This window comes from Sardina pilchardus, chromosome 4 (assembly GCF_963854185.1).
Source record: "Sardina pilchardus chromosome 4, fSarPil1.1, whole genome shotgun sequence".
Lineage (NCBI taxonomy): Eukaryota > Metazoa > Chordata > Actinopteri > Clupeiformes > Clupeidae > Sardina > Sardina pilchardus.
Genome location: NC_084997.1, coordinates 5,377,184 through 5,396,447, shown reverse-complemented (window position 1 = coordinate 5,396,447; position 19,264 = coordinate 5,377,184). Strand labels below are relative to the sequence as shown.

Sequence of the window (19,264 nt, the reverse complement as noted above, 5' to 3'; positions counted from 1 at the left end):
AAATGCCAGTCACTAAATCAGCCGAACTCTGGCCTGTGTTAGCGGACTTTCTGGGTTCTGCTCGAGTTTTCACAATGGCCGCCAGACCACAGAGCGGAGTGCACACTGTCAGGCCTTTATCTGGCCTAGCGGCTATGCAAAGTCTGGCTGTTACGTAAGGTGCCTCTCTGCTGTTTGTTTTGCATTCCTCACTGTCCTCCTCTGTCCCTCCCTCCTCGTGTGTTGGGTGACGGGGCTGCTGTTGGTGTAGGGGCTGGCTGAAGCCCCAGGTGGCCAGGTTGTGTTCCCAGACATGGAGCACTGAGGTGGAATTCGAAAAGGGGTCGTCTCCTCGACGGCGTTCTTTGGAGAGGTCAGAGCACAGCCTGACCCCGAGTCTGACCAGCAGATGGGGAGCAGTGTCATGTTTTGGCCCATCAGAGCGGGCATGGGAGGCTGCCTCTGCCACTCTGGATTACAGGCCCAGGATTGACTTGCTGTCAGCCTCCAGGTGATCACATCAAAGGCACTGACAGCAACGCAATGCCAAGACAGAAAAAAACACGCAGTGTGATTTTCACAAACATTTCACACATTAAGTCTTGCCTGATGCATCTGTGATTATTACAACTTGCATGACACATTTCGCTCCAGTAACAGCACCATTTAGTCACTTACTGTAGTCCTTGAGTCAGGGGGTCAGTAGATGGAGCTTAGGCAGCTACAGTACATGTCTTACCGTGCTGCATCAAGACTCCCTTGTAACCAGTGTTTTAGTTGGAGGTCAAACTGGCCGGTGTCCTCCTCCTTAGGAAGCTGAAGGGGGTCCAGATAGACGGTTCCCCTTCTTTAGCCACTATTGAGCTCAACAGTCCCACCACTCCATTTTCTCTATTCAGAACTCTATTGCAACTTATCTGAAATTGTGTGTATTATGTAAATGAGCCATCATCTACTAAAATACGCAGTCATTTGCATACATTTTAAGTAAAAAAAGATATTAGACATACAATGAATGGACATAAAGAAGCAATGGGAATAAAACACCGAAAAGCTACCCTACATGCAATTTTATTACATATTTACTAATTCTAGAGATTGTATACTTTGTCACAAATTACTATGAGGCTTATTCCCCTTGAATGGTACCGATTGACCGTCACTATGGGGTTTGGCTCAAAGACTAATTGTAAGAGTTAAACACACTGACTTGGACACAGCTGGCCTCCAGCAGGAGCAGTATTGTGTCATGAGTAGTGGAGGAGAGGAGAGCAGTATTGTGTCATGAGTAGTGGAGGAGAGGAGAGCGGGCGGCTGATTGAACAGACGCTGGAGCTGACTAGCACCACTGGAAGAGAGTTCTAAAAGTGCAGTCTCAGTAATATCTTTCATTTGGCAGTAAACAAAGGTGCTGCTCCTACCTGAGGATGGATGAATGCAGCACATTTTATTATTTCCTCTCTGTATAGTTTTAACCATTAATCTCACATACACATCGGCCCCTTCAAATAAGATTTAGAGGAAAGCAATAAGAGTTTGCTCTATTGTGTTGAACTCAAATCATTTCTACTTGAGAAGGTACACAGTATTACAACTTACACATGCACACATGCAAATACCCATGAACCTTTTCAGATCACGTACAAGAGGAAATCATATATTTAAATGCCAATAAGCACCTGCACATTAAAATGAAAATGAAATAAACATAATCTCATTAATGGAAAACATAATGGAGTTTATGCCTCCAGGCTCCAGTGAGTATGGACATGTACATGCAGTGATAGTTATCACGGACACACGCTAATCAAGTACATTGCTCATCCATATTTTTCAGCTCCAATGTAAACTCAGCTCCTGGTTGGCATTCTAAGCGGGCAGCAGTGGTGTGGTGTGCTTGTGCACGTGCCCCGTGTCCTGTGTCGGCTGTGCTGCCTGCAGCAGTGTCTATACTGCGGCACGTTGTGCTCGGCGCTGCCTCACCTGGGCGCTCTCTAGCCTGAGACGTGCTGCAGGCTGGGGGAGCAGTGGTAGTTCAGCGGCCCGGTGCTCTAGGCCGTCTGCTCGCGGGGGCGAGGGGACGACTCGGACATGCTGAGGCGGGTACTGTAGGCCAGGCCAGCTGGAGAGGAACCATCAGGTGGGGTTCTGTGGCTCGTGATCCGAATACCAACTCCAGCCCAGTCTGTCTCAGACCACACTTACACTGTTCTGGTTTCCTTTTAACGCTGAGTTTTAAAATGAAGGAGCTCCATCCATATGGGCATCTTCAACTCAATCTCTTTCCAGACTCCAAAAAACACATATCCCATGATAATTCTCACTGAAACGCCGTTCTCAAACAAATTCAGAATGATGTAGACATGATCTCAGTCATCCAGCTAGAGTACATGCAGCTTAAGCCATGGGCCACAGTCTTGGTTTAGGCAGCCTGGGTCACCTGCCCTTAGTAACAAATGGGTGACCTGTAGAATGCTCTCATTTCTGCATGTATCTAGAATGCACTCTGTGTGATAGGACGGAGACTCTCTCTGCAGGCAGCTGTGAAGTCTGGGGGTGAAGCAGAGCGTGGGGCTAGCAGGTCTGCCCTCTGGCCTCGAGCCCATCCCCTGGCTCTCCTCTCCTCTAGCATGCCGCTGTCTGCCCCATCATTACACAGCCCACCCTCATTACAGTTCCCAGCAGATGGAAGGGGAGGAAGGAGTCTGTGGTTGATTCATTATGACTTGATTTTCATTACTACCTAATTTGATGTCAGGAAACATAACTGTCTCGAGCAAAGCGGTTCATAGCAATGACAGCTCCGGCCCCATCCACCTCCTCTTTAGAGTTAGAGAGGAATGAGCTTCCCTCCCATCATGCACGTATGCCCAACTCAACTGGAAAGAAGTGATTTGAATTGCAACTTGTGATTTACACAGTACATTTCTGCAATTTGCACACATATGCCAGGCATAGTTACACATTTGTTTTTCCCTCAATGTTGATTTTAAACTGAGCCTTTATATGCAGATGAACCGCATTGCAGTAACTGGTAAGAATGAAATGAAATGCTTTTATAGCAGCGATAGAGACTCCAGCAGCTCTGACGTTAGCCGTATGCGACTGAGAGTGTGGCTGTAGAACACTCCCTGAAGCACCTGCGAAAAAAGACGACACCACTTAAAAGAGCTCCATTTAACCTCTCCGTTTAACTGCCTGTCCAGACGCTTCCTCCTCGCCCACCAGTCCAGGTGAAAGGCCTGGCAGTGAGGCCGAGCTGCCAGCGCTGATGGATGTTTGGTTCATTCCTAATGTCTCCATTCCTCTCCGTTCGCCTTCACCAATGTGCTCTGTGTGTGGGAGGGGGTCTCCGTCAGTTCAGCCTGACACACAGCTCAGCTCTAAAAGATGCTGTGCTATTATCTCAATCACCTTCCTCGCAACCAGTGGCCATTTGGCGTTTCGGATTGGTATGTTACTCAAGAAAGTACTGTCAGTTGCAGAGGAAAGACATTCTTAGTAGTTTGTGCAAGCCTTTTGTCTCCTCTCCACTAAGATGTGGCTGTGCAGTGTGCATCTGAAGAGAGAGCTGCATTATGGAATTGCTGTCGAGCACCACGTCAGCTCCCCATCACGCTGCCTCCAGCACTTACCTCAAGGTCTCAGAAATTGCTTGTGGCTCATTCACAATCAATACTCCCTCGGTCGCCCCTCTCTCAGCTGAGGAAGCCATGAGCCTGGATGAGAATCAGGTTTGACACTGCTGTCTCCGACAGGTATACTGCTCTTTTTTACGCCGCCCAGTCCCAGTAGCCGTATCGATTCTTGATAGGGAGACGCACCAAGAGAAAGCACTTTTAATGGAAGGCTGTAGAAGGTGGACGCCACTGCTAAGGAAACAGCCCTCTAGCTGATTTAACAGGGCCCCTGGCTCAGGAGTAATCAGCTGAAAGTGAGTAGGCTGCCCTCCTCCTAGATAGCACAATTAGCCACTCACAAGGCCCCCGTAGCAAAACATTACACATCTCTGGAGAGGGACGCAAATTAAGGGCACTGCAGATTAGATTGGCAGGCATGTCCAAGGTCCTCCTTTGGGCATCTTAGAGGAGGAGGGGAGAGTTGCCCCCACTCTACTCTTCACACTATGCTATTACTCTCACCCACTGACAAGGAAGTGTAGAGTTTATTATGAGAACAAATACAAGTTGTGAAGTCTAGCAACCTAGAACCTTTTAGCAATTTACATGTTGGAGTAAATACAGTACAGTATTGAAAAGTAGATGTCTTTGGCAGTCACCACAGGGCTGCTTATCATAGTGTGTCTTTAAATCTATGCGTATCATGTAGCAGCACACAGGCCTCATGTAGCAGAATCAGAACAGAGGCTTGCCTGAACTAACACTATGCCTGATTAATGCTGAATAAATTACTGAGCCATGATTTAGCTGAGGCAAATAGCAGAAAGGGAAAAGTAAAATCATGACCATTGTTAGGAAAATGAACACCCAACTGCTCTGGGTCCCAAAACACTGTTAAACAACAGCAGAGACAGGAACACAATCAATGAATAATTTAGAAGTTATTCAGACAGTTTAATAGAGATATATCTTCATGTCATGTTCCATTAACAGAAAGCGGCACTGCAGCTGTTACAGAGGGCTTAGCCGTGGAAGTGAACTGAATTGCTGGTGGTGTTGGGACAGTGGAGGGCATGCTTGAGGCTCCACAGTATCAACATATTTGGGACATTTATCACCCAATTTCTGACTTGTGCTCTCTTGCAGTGAAATTGAGTGTTAATGTAATTAGAATTAACTCATTTATTGCACTTAAGACCTGATACTTTTTCTCCTGCTAAGACTTTGCAGTGCATAACAGCTTGTATCCAAGCTGTCCGCTTTGAATAATGAGGCTAGTTTAGATGACTTTGAAGAGATACTGAGCTAGATATACAAGTCTGTTTTCCTCTGTCGGTTGGAAATACTAACTCCAAAAAATAAACAAAAAAACTAAACACAGTGCAGACATACTTTTCGGACCCAGAAGTGTCTGGTTTAATATCCTCAGTGACACCCACAAACAATTCCAAACATTGACCTTGCACTGCACTGCAGTAGCATATAAATTATTTCTTTGTCAATGCCAAATCAACACCCACTGTCACCATCATACAAATAGCATCTGCTTGTAGCGGGCCTGCCACTCTGAAGAAAGTGGAGCTTTGACAGCGCCTCTCTCTCCCTCGCTGTCGCTGGAGTTAAGAGGCCCTACGGGCTGACTGGCGGGTGCCCGCTGGCTCGGCGCCAGGCTCCTCATTGGCTGGCATGGCCCGTGTGCCTGCAGGAGTAATGTATTCCCCAGATGGCCTAGCCTCCTCATTCACAAGCCACCTCGTGCACTTCATCAAGTCCTCCAACGCTGGGGCACAATTTGTGTATTATAATACAAGTGGAATTTGTGCTCTGCATTAATAGGAGTATAGATTACAGCCTCCTCTGTATCCCACAGCTCCCTCTCTCTCTCTCTCTCTCTCTCTCTCTCTCTCTCTCTCTCTCAGGCATGATTGCATTAGCTGCATGTTATGGGATATTTTGTTAAACGCTGCCGCTGTGCTTGCTACATTTGTCTGTTCCGCATTAAGACAAATTGTAATCGATCGAGGACATGATCAACAGAATGAGCAGCCTCAAATTGAATGACGGAACAGAGAGGCTGTTGTGCCATGTCGAAGCCCTCCGAGATGCATCGGTTAATGTGTGTAGAGTAATGTGCATTGTGCCACAACAACCCCTCCACTGTGCCTCTCCACAACACATCAGTCTTGATAGAATCGCCAAAGGACAGAGATGCAATCAGGCCTTCATTAAGATGTCAGTGTAGCCCCCTCTCCTCTCTTCCAGGATGTCTCACATGTAATAAACATGCGCTGAATGTCCACAGCTGCCTTAGCCATTGTCTGAGATGCCTAATGGAATAAATTGGCCGGTGTGCTGTACACACCAGTGCATCTGTGGCAACAGGACAGCTGAATTCTAAGTGGCCACATGTGCATGCGATTGTTTGACGGCATGAGCATTTTGAAGTGAGAAGCGTGCACAGAATCCTGTAGGAAAATAAAGATGCAAGTGGCGCATCATTTTCTATATCTGTAACATGATTGTTGACACGTCAGAAAACTCATTTCTTTTTAGATTCGTACAAGCAGAAAGGCCATTGTCAGTAGGGGGTTATCTGAGGGGTTGAGCTTTATTTCTCCGCATTGCCGTTTATGATGAATAACAAATAAGACAGACAAACATGAACATATGTAAGTGAAATGAGAAGTGATAAGGTAAAGATAAAGATGTGTGTGTTTGTGTGTGTGCGTGTGCATGTGTCCGCATGTGTGTGGACAATGGTCGGTAGACAGTGGACCATGAGTAAGTCTGTGACTCACTGTGTATTTGAAGCAGATGTACTGATCCACTATTGGCCAGGAACACATAAATTAGACAAATGAGCAACTAAATGAGGGACATAGCAGATGCGTGTATGAATGCTAAAATATGATGAATTACCGAACATTAAATCACCAAACTACTTTGGATAATGGCTCAATGTTTTGTGAACCAAACGGCAATCTCTCTAAGAGAGACAACAAACAGCTAAGTGTCTCCCAAAAAAACGTAGCACCTATTGTCACGGGCACACTCACAGAGCCGTTCAGTTTTGCTGTGTGATTTCAGCCCCTTTTCCCTTGTGGAGGTCTGTCACCCGCTCGCCTTCCTAGCTGCTAAAACACTGTCCCTCCACCACCACCGAGGAGCTGGAGAGGCGATCCCTTCTCTGGGTACATGGCGGCCGAGAGAGGGTGGCTCCCTCAATGGCAAACAGAGGCAGGGGGGTGGAGTTTAGCGGCGTGCGCCAGCGTAATTGATGGCAACTGTTTGGGTACAAGATTAAGATTCATGGCGCGGGCCACACAATGGGACACAGCGGGCTCCGAGCATGAAGGATACGCTGCGACACTTTGACCAGGAGCCAGCGTAATTGATGGCGGGGGGTGCTGCCGGTGTAAACGCGGTGTAACAGCCATCAGAAAGCGTTTTAGTCACACCTGGCTGACACCGGGGAGGGGGTGGTGCCTCTTGCCCACCCTCCCACTGAAGATGGAGGGGGCGGGCGGAGGAAATGGAGGAAGAGGAGAGGGTGGAGTGGGTGCTGTGTCGGAGTGAGGGGGAGGAGATGAAAAAGGAGGAAATTGCCCTGACTGAACCTGTTTAAGCTGTTTCCCTTGAAAGCCGAGATCCCATTTGATGGGAATATATTTACTGTCGGGCCGCTTTGTCTTTCACTATATCTGATCTGCCCTCGTCTCGTGACTGTCACTGCACCTGGGAAATGGGGTGTGGGAGATGCTGCAGCAGCAGCAGCACCAGCAGCAGGAGGAGCGGGAGCGGGAGTGGTGGTTGTGGCGGCACAAGGGCATCCTCTGTGAAATTGTACATGCCATAAATATTTCTATCATTAGCTCTTCAGATGATTTGTTGCTAGATCAGCTGCTGGAGTGCGGGAGTGTACGGTGCGTGGGTTGCAGCGCTGTGGGGGCAGAGTGGGGGATGGAGGTGGGGATGGGATGCTGTTTCAGCTCCGGCTCAGCACCGCTCCAAGTCCATGGTGGTGCGCGCTGTATAGCCACGCTAGGATTGTGCGGCTCTCCTCAAAGCCCTCGCTCCCTGACACAAAAGGGGCCTCACCTGAAAGGAGGGCCTCCTTCCCGAGACGTCCTGCTGGCGGGGTTTGAAACGGGAGCCTCATATCTCTCCACGCCACGCAACCGCATCTGTGCCACGCTTTACATCTCCCCGGAGAGAAAGAGTGAGTGTTTATTCTGTTTGAAACATCAAATGAAATAATCCCCCATGCACCTCATCCGTGAGGTTTCCACCAGTGCCAGGTTAGGATGTGGATGAAATCTCAAGGACGTGGATGAATATGTAATCTCATCAGGTACATTATTCTGATCACATCATGTCAGGTAGATGATAATTTGTATTTACCAAACATTCTTCACAGTAAATGTGCTTAATATTCATGCAGTTTAGCACATTCCATGGGCAGAGATGCCAGGAGAACATGCAAGCATGACGTGAAAGGGACAAGATGAGGTATAATGTATCAGAACAGAAACAGAATGTCCATATGTCAGAGTGAGAAGAAAGGGAAAGCAATAACACAACGTCTCGTTTGAAGCATATGCAATTTAAAACGTTTCGGCCCACTGATGTTTGAATATGTCCTTTTTGACACATTTGAAAATGTACTTTCTGAGTCACTCACAACCTTCAAAATGTTTACCACTTACAGGCAAAGCCCAGCTATAGGATACACATACTCTTGATTATATGGTAATACTGTACAGTATGTCGGTCTAGCTCAGACTGGATCTACAGGTAGTTATAGAGGTCATGGGATCTATTGTGGCTCGACAGCATCTTTTTATGCATGTCCTTCTGACTTCCTCTAGATTATCCCTGGAAATCCAATTTTATGATGAAATTCACATTTCACTGCTTTAAGAGTGCTTTTATTCAGCCAAGTATAGCACAGCTTAATTCCCCCTCTATGGGGAGCTCAAACAGGATCTGTGGCTAAGTTCACTTCTACAAACTAACAGATAGTCACACAAGACCCAATTATTCTTTTGCCACTTTAAACCTCTATTAGACTGATCATCACTATGATAAAAAAATAGATTTCTGTGCCATATCTCTGACATAATTTGATATCAATGCCTAAGCATAAAAATGTATGTGCTTCTCTGTTGAATTTCCTCGACAGTCAACTATATTTGGTCAGTATTTTCCCCCATCTGTTATAAAGTATTTAAATCCGTTTCAGCTCTACTGAGATAAATCCAGAGCTTATTCGTTTCAAATTCCTGTCAGGATCAGCTAAGACCCAACAAAAGTGAATTCCGTCCAGCTACATTCTTCACTCTCCAAGACGGGAAAGACCATCCCTCTCTCTTGATGCCAGCGAGGCATTTTCAGCTGTATGGGGGGATTTGGTGCTGGATTATTGGTAAATGAGGTGCTGGTTACGGTCAGTCGTCTTTTGGGTAACCAGTCTGAAATCCGCTCACATTGCACCTCAGACCCAGCGATTAGCCTTTACATATGACCCTGGAGAGCGCTCTGTCCAGAGAGAGAGAGAGAGAGAGAGAGAGAGCGAAGGCAGCCAAGCCAGGCTCCCCCCTCCATGCCCCCCCCCCCTCCCCCGGTAGCCCTCTCGGCCTCTGGGGGTCAGCAGCCAGGCTCATGTGTGTGGCGGGCAGCGTGCCGTGCGGCGTGGCGCGAGTGCTGAGCCGTGTCTGTGGAGACGATGGGCAGCAGCCCCGGGGGCCGTCTGCCGGGGCGCTGAAAATAGACCCACTCCGCTTTCATCATGCACATGACAGCACTGATGATCAGAGTGGCCCTCTCTCCCTCTGCTTGCAGCCACAGCATTCGCCAGCACTAATGGTGGGTGTGGGTGTGTGTGGGGGGGTCATATGTAAGAGGATGCAGATGCATGATTTCTAATTCCTCACACCATCTTGAAAAAACCAGACTGAATTAGTGAATGAAACCTGCACCGCACCCAGGAGACGCCTCTGTTTACAGCGCTGTTCATCAGACGCAGTCACTCACCACCAAACTCCATGGCCAGGTGTCAGGCTGCGGCGTACAAGTGGCATTTGAAATGACATTTTCCCAGGCGCTCTTTGTCCTCTCTATGTAGCCATAGATGCAGCAGGTCAACGCAGCCTCTTGCTTGAGGATGTATCCAATTGAAGCAGACAGCTACAGCAGTTTAGAGATAAGGGGCTGTCTTGGACGGCGAGTCGAGACTTGTGGATCTTTAATGGGCCTCATGAATAGGAGAGCGGCGATGGCTCTTTAGCCGCAGATGAGAGTGGTTGCCAGGGCCATATGGGAGCACAGACAGGCTCGCAGTGCTATGAATGTGAGGGTGTTGAGGGCATCTCCACTGAGCCGTGCCATTGTCACAGACAGATGTAATTAGCACTGTTATGATTACTGTTAAGCTGCACAGCAGATGGGCTCATGTGAAAAATGCATAATGCTTCTCTGAAGGATGTCTTTGTAAGGGCTAAATGATATTCACAACACGACTTGAGTGGCACCAATACCTTTATAAAAGTCTGCCTAATGTTGTTAGCTACAAGGAAGTATGCATTAAGTGCTTTCCAGATGTTTAACTGCCAATGATCAGGTAACAAATATTTACTTTTCAGATTAAATATGGTGTATTTAGAAGAATTACCCTTGCCCCATGGTAGGGATGGCATTGCAATCGAGCATGTCCGTCCTTAGGTTTGTCCACTCACATAACTTAAAAAGTGGTGGTACGATTTTCTTCAAATTTATATACAATGCATACTGTACATATCCGTTGTAGGATGTAGATGCTGGAATTCTGGTTTTGAAAGCTCACCTGCTTACTTTGACCCTTTCCAGTACCAACAAACTGACTCGTGACCAACCCTGGTCATGTTGGACAATTGCAACTTATTTAATCCGGTGATCCACAGGCTATTGGCATGACCTTTTCTGTCATGACTTTGAGTTCAATGAGCCTGTGGAACTCAACTTCTCTTGATGTTTATCGGTGTTCAATAAACTCCAGAGCATCATTGATGAAGTGCTTTTGTGCAGTCCGTATGAAATGGATCGACCATGCAGAAAATCTGGAGACAAGTGTTTAATTGTGTTGGGAATAGTTATAGAGCCTTGAGTGAAATTGAATCTGATAAAAATGCACGGAGTGCTTATGCTGACTTTCAGATGTTAAAACTTCACTGAGTGGCTGGAAAATCAACATCTATTTTTTTTTTAGCTTTTGCTTCGAATAGTGTAGAAAGTGCCTGTCGCACATGTTGAGGACAGTGGGTATTGTGGAAGAGGAACAGCATGGAATAAAGTCATTTGAAAATCCCATCAGACGCGCGGCGCTTTTAGGCGCTGAACAAAGCCAGTCTGTCACACCGTGGGACGCTTCAGGCGGGTTAGAACAGAACCGCAGAAAAAGAACCAGAGGGTATGAGGTGGACTGTTATGCCTCAGACTAAGTGACTGACCAGGGTTTGTCCTTTAGATTAAATGTTGGACTGATATGCATACCAGCCCATGACCCCCCCCCCCCCCCCTCCACATACATGCACACACAGACACATACATGTGCACAAGCGTGCGCGCACACACACACACACACACACACACACACACACACACACATCTAGAGCTTAGGGCATAAGTCCTACCCACAGTGCTTTCCTCAGCTTTCTGTTTGACAAGAACCCACACGCATCAGTCACTGTCCCGCCGATAAGGCAATGGTTTACATCTGTCAGGCGCCGTGAATATGTATGGCACCAGTGGTGACAAATGTTCCCGAGGAAGTGGCTGGAATTATGAGAAAATGATAAACAGGTTTGTTTGTGTATATGTGACTGGGACTGAGAGAAAGTGTTTTATTTCTCTGATTAAATGAATATGGTTTACTAAGAAATTGAATCGGGTTTGCTTTGGCATGCAAGAGCAGGCAGTGTTTCAGACAGACAGAATTGAAAAATAGCTCCTTTGAACAAGATGTAAATCAATCAGAGGCATGATGGAAATTGCCATGCCAAGCTGAAGGGTGCTTGTGATGACGGTCCACCCCAGCCTTTGCATTCTAAGAATGATCCTGTATGTGTGCTTTTAAAGAGCCAGTGCCAAGTTCATTGCACACATTTCTGAATATTACCATATTCCGTATTAGTAACAGTAGTTATTAGTAACTGATTAATTGCATCTATCAGACTGTGCTCATTATCAGCAACAGGAATAGTTAAATGGGCGACACACTAAATCCCTAAATCAGTAGGGATGTACCCGGTTGTAGTCCTTCGGACAGAATGAAATATCTAGAAAGGGAGAATCATTTTGGTGGCAACAAAAAGAAGGCAATTTCATTTAGATAATTTGGATTGCTCATTAGAGGTGTTCATAACGCTATGGAAACACAGTGACATCATTCTAGACCACAGAAAACAAATGTGACGGCATCACCAAGCTAGTAGATCTAATAGGATCTCTCTGAACAGTATGCTGATGAACCGCACACACACACACACACACACACACACACACACACACACACACACACACACACACACACACACACACACACACACACACACACACACACAAATACACATATGCATAGATTTTCACCCATGGCTCATAATCTCCTCATTAATTAAATCCTATTATGAAATTCACTACTGTGATTAATTGCCCCAATCCATCACTCCCTGAAATGGAAACCCGATAAAAAAATAAATAAAATTAAACAATCCTGGAGAGGGGCATTCAACTGTGGGAAATGCAGACAGTGAGCCATACTGAAGTCCTCCTGTCTGTCTACTAAAGCAAAGGGCAGAACAGCGGATGGCAGGAGATCTTTTGTGCAAGTGTATTTACCTCATCCCATCTCAGTGGCATTGCTGAAACGATCCCCCACCCCCATCTCTCTCTCCCAGTCGGGCTGCTGAATTCCACGCTATGGAGACAGTGTGTACTCAGTGCATGGCAGGGTGGTATAAGAGCCGTACAATGACTTTTCTCTCCATCTGGGCTGAGACCCGGCGGCGTCAGCTGGAACAGACGCAGTGTGTCGGCTCAGTACTGTTGCCCCCCCGACACCTCAAACAAATCAGAAGGGGAAGGCTGAGCTCTCTGCTCCCATTTGTGTGCAGAGGTGCACTGATCGCTCGCTCCATCTCATTTTGTTCAGCCACTAGACCACCACCCCAAAAAACACTATACAGAATACAGAAACCCTATGGAGAGGGAGAGAGAGAGAGAGAGAGAGAGAGAGAGAGAGGAACAGAGGGATGGCAGAGAATCTAAGGGAGTGTGAGAGTAAGAGAAATAACATTCTTCATGTCCGTTCAAAAAAAACGTTCCCTCTACATTTTCTAGGATTTTGTAACTTTATTTATTGTGCCAGCCCCATTCCTTACCATCTGTTTGCCTAGGCCGGGAGGTGTATTGGAACATGTGACTGCTGGATGATAAAAACTGGCCCCTCGTGAGACCACCTCCTATGATTCTTTTGTAATCTTCAAGCACAGCCCTCCAGGGTGCAATAACTGTGTATTGCTAAGCTTGCTTTTATAATATCCCTTTCCTTCAACGCATGCTAACCATTATTGAGAAAGAAGCACCTGGCAACATTTGCCACACCTGACCTATATGCTGTTTTCTTTTGTTCTCTCCTGCTTCATTTGTTTCATGTAAGGGCTTGTAAAGCTCTCTCCCATCGCATGTAATCTAATGTGGGGGAGAGTTCTTTGAGCTAGCTCTCATTTGTCTTAATAGCACCCCCTGCCCCAAAGCTGCTGTTCCTCCCACCTTCTGTGGAATAATTCGAGGGAAATAAATAGGAAACAAAATAAAGGTTTGGGTTTTGCTTTTGAGCGGTTCCACACAAGTGTTATGAGTTTTTGAGTCATGATGCTGTAGGGAAGGCGGCGATATTAAGCCCGGGAAATGCTCAGCGCACTCCTCAGGTGCAACACAAAATGGCCTCCACGCTTGCGGCAACTCTGTCAGCAGATGTGCCTCTCAAAACAGGTTCTGCTCTCTGCTAGCATGTGCTGGGTGTGTTAGCATCAGTGCATTCACCACCCCTGTGTCACTCAAACAGCTAACATATGAGCAGCAAAATGGCTTGCAAAATGCACACCTGCTCTACCCTCTGTGTTACTCCAGGCTACGTTTGACACCCATCACACTATGCAAGTCATAAGATGCCCTGATCAGCATGCACCATAGCTCAGTGTAAACAATCATTCACTGTCAGTGGGTTTGGTCAAAATACCTGTGGCACTTTCCTGTCACGGATCAGTCTCTGCTCTGACTGGCGTGCCAGCTGGGAGATGGTGCCCCCTCCCCGTGTTGGCACCGTGACTGGAAACATCCATAACTCATCTCGAGGGCTCCCACCGGAGGCCCCGAAACGCTGCTCTGGCTGGGCAGGGCTGGCTGGCGCTGCCGTGGGCAGTTGTGACACAGGTCCAGCGGAGCGTGAGCGGGGGCACGGCCCGCACAGGGGGGATGCTGGGCCTCGCGGGCAACACCAGTGGGTGGAGCAGATGGCACACGTCCGGGGAGAAGGGGCATGAGGTGCTTGACAGGCGGAAATGGCTGTGCTTAATTACTTGTCAAGTCGGCAGATTGGGCGTAGGCCAAGGGGAATGGGGAAGGCTGAGGTTGGGGTTGTGATGGTGGGTGGTGTGTGTGGGTGGTGGGGGGGGCTGCATCCGTCCCAGCTGCCTTGAGATTCTGTGTGCTTCCCTCGCTGACTTGCTCAGTCAGAGCCGCCGTTAGCCTCGAAAAAAACGGCCTGTCTGTCACTCCCCCGGACGTGGCGTGCCGCGCGGCGCGGCGTGGGCTCCTCTGCTGACGGTGACTGGCGGGCGGGGCGCGGCGCGGTGACACCTGCGGTACGGGGCCTGTCTCGCCGAGCCGGCTGAGTCGCTAACATCCCTTCTCTCTCTCTCTCTCTTGTGCTTTTTGCAGTGTGCACTGGGACGGAAAACAAGCTGAGCACCCTGTCAGACCTGGAGCAGCAGTACCGCACCCTGCGCAAGTACTACGAGAACTGCGAAGTCGTCATGGGCAACCTGGAGATCACCAGCATCGACCGCAGCCGAGATCTCTCCTTCCTGAGGGTAGGCATAATCACAGCACAAATCAGTTGCCACCACTGCTTGTTGTTGCCCGAGGGGTTATGCACAGTGTGATTAACAGGTCCAGGCAGACCGCAGAACAACTAAGTGTGGCAGCCATTCTTTCCAGCTGACCTCATCAGGAATCATCTTTCTACTGTAAATGTCATCATGCCTTTTTCACCCCCCCCCCCCCAAAAAAAAAAAAAAATGAATGTTACTTCACTTTGTCAATCAGCAGGTATTCCAGTAAACAGTCTATCAGGGGATTATGCGTTGGCGTTAAGATTAAGACTACTCCCATGGCACAGCTCTCCATCCTTCACAGGGGCCTGCTGGGCTCAGCTGAGTGAAGGATGTGTCTGGGTGAGTCATCCTAGCAGAGAGCCATAGTGGGCACGGCTCCATTAATACTGCCCGTGAAGGACAAATGGCCATCTTAACCTGGCACAGGAGACCTCAGCCACAGTGCTTAGCGCTGCTCTTGGAAGATAAGCAGTCCTAAAAAATGACACCGTAGTAGATAAACTGTGGGATGGACCAGCAAAGCACTGGGCAGAGATGGAGACAAAGATGCTGGCATGATGGCGGTGGTCAGATCCTTACTGACCCAGGCTTAGATGATGGGGAGGAGGAGGACAAAGATAGAACATGAGAGGGGGGGTTGGGGTTCTCACTCCGCTTCCTCTCTCCTCTCTCAACCCCCTCAGTGTTTTATGCCCTTGAACACATCAGAGATAACAGCACCCACCACCCACACACCACACACACACACACACCACACACACACACACACCACACACCCAGGCCCCACCATGAAGGAGCAGTTCTATGTTGATCAGCATCAGAGTATGGGACTTTCTTGACTCCATAGGCATGAATAGAGTGTATTTTGCTGTGGTGGTGGAGGGTTTTTTATACTCTACATTGCAGCCCTCTCCCAGCTAGGATCTTTTGGAATAGATAATGCACTACTGAGCCTTCTCTTTGCTTTCTTCGTTCCTTCATTTCATAGTGTAGCCGTGCTGTACAAGTTCAAGCGTCTTTGTGGTGTTCTGTTCAGCCGTATGGGTAATGAATCAGTTAGTGAGAAATGTGTTTCAGCGCGCAGCAGAGATGAACCCGGGCCAAGCCATGCGCTCATATACTGTATGAGGTGTGATCCAACTCCATCATTCCATCCATATGGCCCTCGCACAGCCCGCAGACCTAGTAAGCACACATTAGAGATTACGTATCAGGGGTTAAGGGGGGCGGGGGGGGGTAGGGGAGATCACGACCAGCCCAGATGGCAGATCAGAGAGAGGTCAAAGGTGTTTTTTTCCCCTTTCACAGGAAGTGCTGAGGTGAAAAATGAAGGCAAGCGCGTGGGTTGTGTATTTCTGCCGTGTCCGTCGACCTCCCCTGCCCTGCCTGTTAGTCCCGTCATCAGCTTTACACGGGCGACGTCGTCAGCCAGCCCACCACCTCCATTGATTTTTATCCTGTGGGCAAAGTGGCAGCCTCCCACCGGGCCCCTATTTGAGCTGACTCGCTAACTGCACTGATGGGCTGGTTTTTGGCTAGCGGCTGGTTGTGCCTGTGGGCTGTGGCTGTGTGGAGGCCCAGCTGAGCTTGTGGCTCACAGCTGGAAGTTCAGCGGGGACATCATTAAGTACATAGGAGCGGAGGAGGGGCAGAAGAACCAGGGTATTGTCAGCGTTATGTGGGAAATCCATCAGACTCGGGGGCTAATCTAGAGATGGCCAGGCTCTGCTGTGGTCTGCAGTGTGGTGTTGGGGGAAATCAGCCCAGTTGGAAATGTGGAGCATGTGACCTCTGTCAGGTCTGGAGTGGAGTTTGGTTGTGCTGTCGTGCTGCTAGCATTTTCATGCCATTTCAGTAAACAAGCAAAAAAAAGAAATCACACATTGATATGGGTTAACATGGACACATTCAATCTGATTAAAATCAATCAGACATATTCTCAGACCTTTATCGGAATAAAACTGCTGAATCAGATTGGAATTGGATAAAAAAAGAAATGGTGGTGTATTCCTTTTGGAATATAACAGCCACATTAATCCTCGAAAATCAAATTTTGCTCATGCTCCTTACTCTTGTACCATGAACAGATCTATATTCCTTGAAAACAGGTTTCTTCATTACCGCCGGCCCGTGATTATCTTTAACATCTCATTCACAGCCTAGCTAATTAGGACACCATCCACTAAGATCTTAACCAAAGTAGCCATTGTTTTCTGAGACAACACTGGAGTTTTATGTATGAGTAAATATGCTTTAGCTTCCTGCTATTGTGTCATAACCACATTGAACGGATGATAGGTTTCTTACTTCTTTTAGCTGATTTTAAAATCCTGTGCAAGGAAATGCTCATGTCATAGCTATTCCAATTAAAATTTTCCTGTATTTAACACCTAGTCAGATTAGATTATTATGACAAGTAAACAGTTTATTCAATTTCTTTAATCAGAATGATTTTTAGCTGACTAAGAACAAACCCGGCATAGAAACTTGACTATTGAGAAGCATGCTACAGTGGTGAGAGATGGTTTCTAAAAACAATATGACAGGTCCATCTAAAGCATGCATTACTCAAAACTGAACAAGAGGGACGTTTAGCTAAGCTTTCATTCTCTGTGCACATCAAACACTAATGAAAACATCTGTTTACCCCCTGCACCGAGACAACAAAACGCCATTGTGTAAAACACGGAGGAGGTGGGGAGAGTGCAGCACTCCCATTGGCCCCCCACAGAGGTAATTGGCCACAGACACTACACGTGAGAGGAAAGAGATGATGGAGTTTGATTATCGCTCAGCTTAAAAAAAAAAAAAAAAAGAAGCCGCAGAGAAGCCGACCTTGCTGCCCTGTCTTAAGACATCCCAGGTTTCTCAATGTGTGGGAATGCTTCAGAGGATGAGGAATCAAGAACACAGTGTGGCACACAAGCCACTCAAAAATCTCCACACGCTGACAAAATGGCGTCCTGCCACACGAGGACGAGGTAGCTGCTCCTTCCTTCAGGTTTCTCTGAGCTTTCTCCATTAACCCGGGCTAATTGAACATGCTAATTAAGAACACAGGGAGCCAAACAGCAGGAGGGGGTGAGGGCAGACGGAGGTGTATTTTTGGTGGAGATTATTATTATTTTAAAACACATTAATAACACAGTTCCCTCGGGCCCCTTGGTGTCGTCGGAGGAAGAGAAGGAAAACTTCACCTTGACTAGAGGGAGGGAAGGCAAGGGAGGAGGGAGAGAGAGAGAAAAAAATGTCTCCACAGAAGCCTTCCGGCTGTCTCCAGGGTGATGGAGACTGACGCCTCCTTTTTAAAGATAGCCAGAGATTGATGGCTGCCTCCCAAACACCCAGAGCAGCTTTTTGAGGAGTAAATAGAGTCCATCTTCTGAACTGCCTCAGCATCTGATGAATTAAAGGCGCCCTGTGATGAATAACAGTAATTCTGATCCATGAGCGCCCTTATTTATGGCCTGCAGGTTGATGTTGGATTCTGTGTGCATCAGAAGTGCTTGCGAGTTTTCTTTGCAAGTGTTCTATTTTTGGGGGGACCTAGAGATCAAATTATACATGGTAACTCTTTAAGGGGTGATCTATTATTCATAGATAAACAGAAAGCAAATATACCAGTGAACAGAATCCACACTGGCATGAGCAACCCAGTGAAATCTCAACATCAAAGGATCCTGCTTTTATTCCGTCCCTTTATAGTGTCTATAAAGAATTTAGAAAGAAAGGCTCAATGAGGGAGGGAAGAAAGAGAGGAAAAAGGACAAGAGAGAGAATCAGAGGGAGAGAAAGAAAGGCGAGAGAGACTCTTGACCCCGGCCCTATGATGTTCAAATGACTTGTGTGCACAGTGTAAGTGACTCTTGCCGACTTGAGCCAAGTCACAGAGCAGGAAGCCTATCTGTCCCCCGTCTCTCCTTCATCAACCCGCCTCCAGCTCTGGACCCCCAGCTTCTTAACGGGCAGATAGGCTGTTAATTACCCCGCTATCATTTGCAGGCGGAAATTGTAAATATTTCCATTAGGCCTCACATCATTAGCTTGACGATTAGATATTGGGAAGAGCCTGGAGAAGAGCGCTGATAAGAAATATTAGGAGATATCTTGTTGCCATGGTACCCATGATGGCCTGCAACAGTTACTCTCTCCCCTCTCTCTCTCCAATGGTGTCCGCACCCTCGTTTTCTCCCCGCTCTCTGACTCACCACCCAGTTCCTATTGTGGTACCCCAGGTTGAAGTGTTTTCCGACAGCTGTTCCAGGAATAGGGAGGCTGCTCTGTAAATAGGCCTGGTGACTGATCTGAAGTGATCTCTGCAGCCCTGTTGTGTGTCAGTGTGGCTCAGAGAGGCCGGATGTCTTTGAGCCCCTGTCACTCTGAGCCCCAACAGATGGAAACTTTGGACAAACACCAACAAGACGCTGGGCGTCCATTTAAACAAATGCAAATACAGTGAGTCAGTTCTTACGACAATGACATCATGCACAGACATGCATAATTCATACAGGAAAT

General features: G+C 47.5%; 1 protein-coding gene across 3 annotated transcripts in view; it reads left to right on the top strand.

Annotated features, from left to right (window-relative positions):
• Positions 1-19,264, top strand: part of LOC134078119 (receptor tyrosine-protein kinase erbB-4-like) — a 222,629-nt gene that overhangs the window by 88,621 nt on the left and 114,744 nt on the right. For all 3 annotated transcript variants that reach the window (XM_062533796.1, XM_062533797.1, XM_062533795.1), the window contains exon 2: positions 14,574-14,725. In XM_062533796.1, the coding sequence (XP_062389780.1) occupies positions 14,574-14,725 (152 nt within the window). The remainder of the gene's footprint in view (positions 1-14,573; positions 14,726-19,264) is intronic.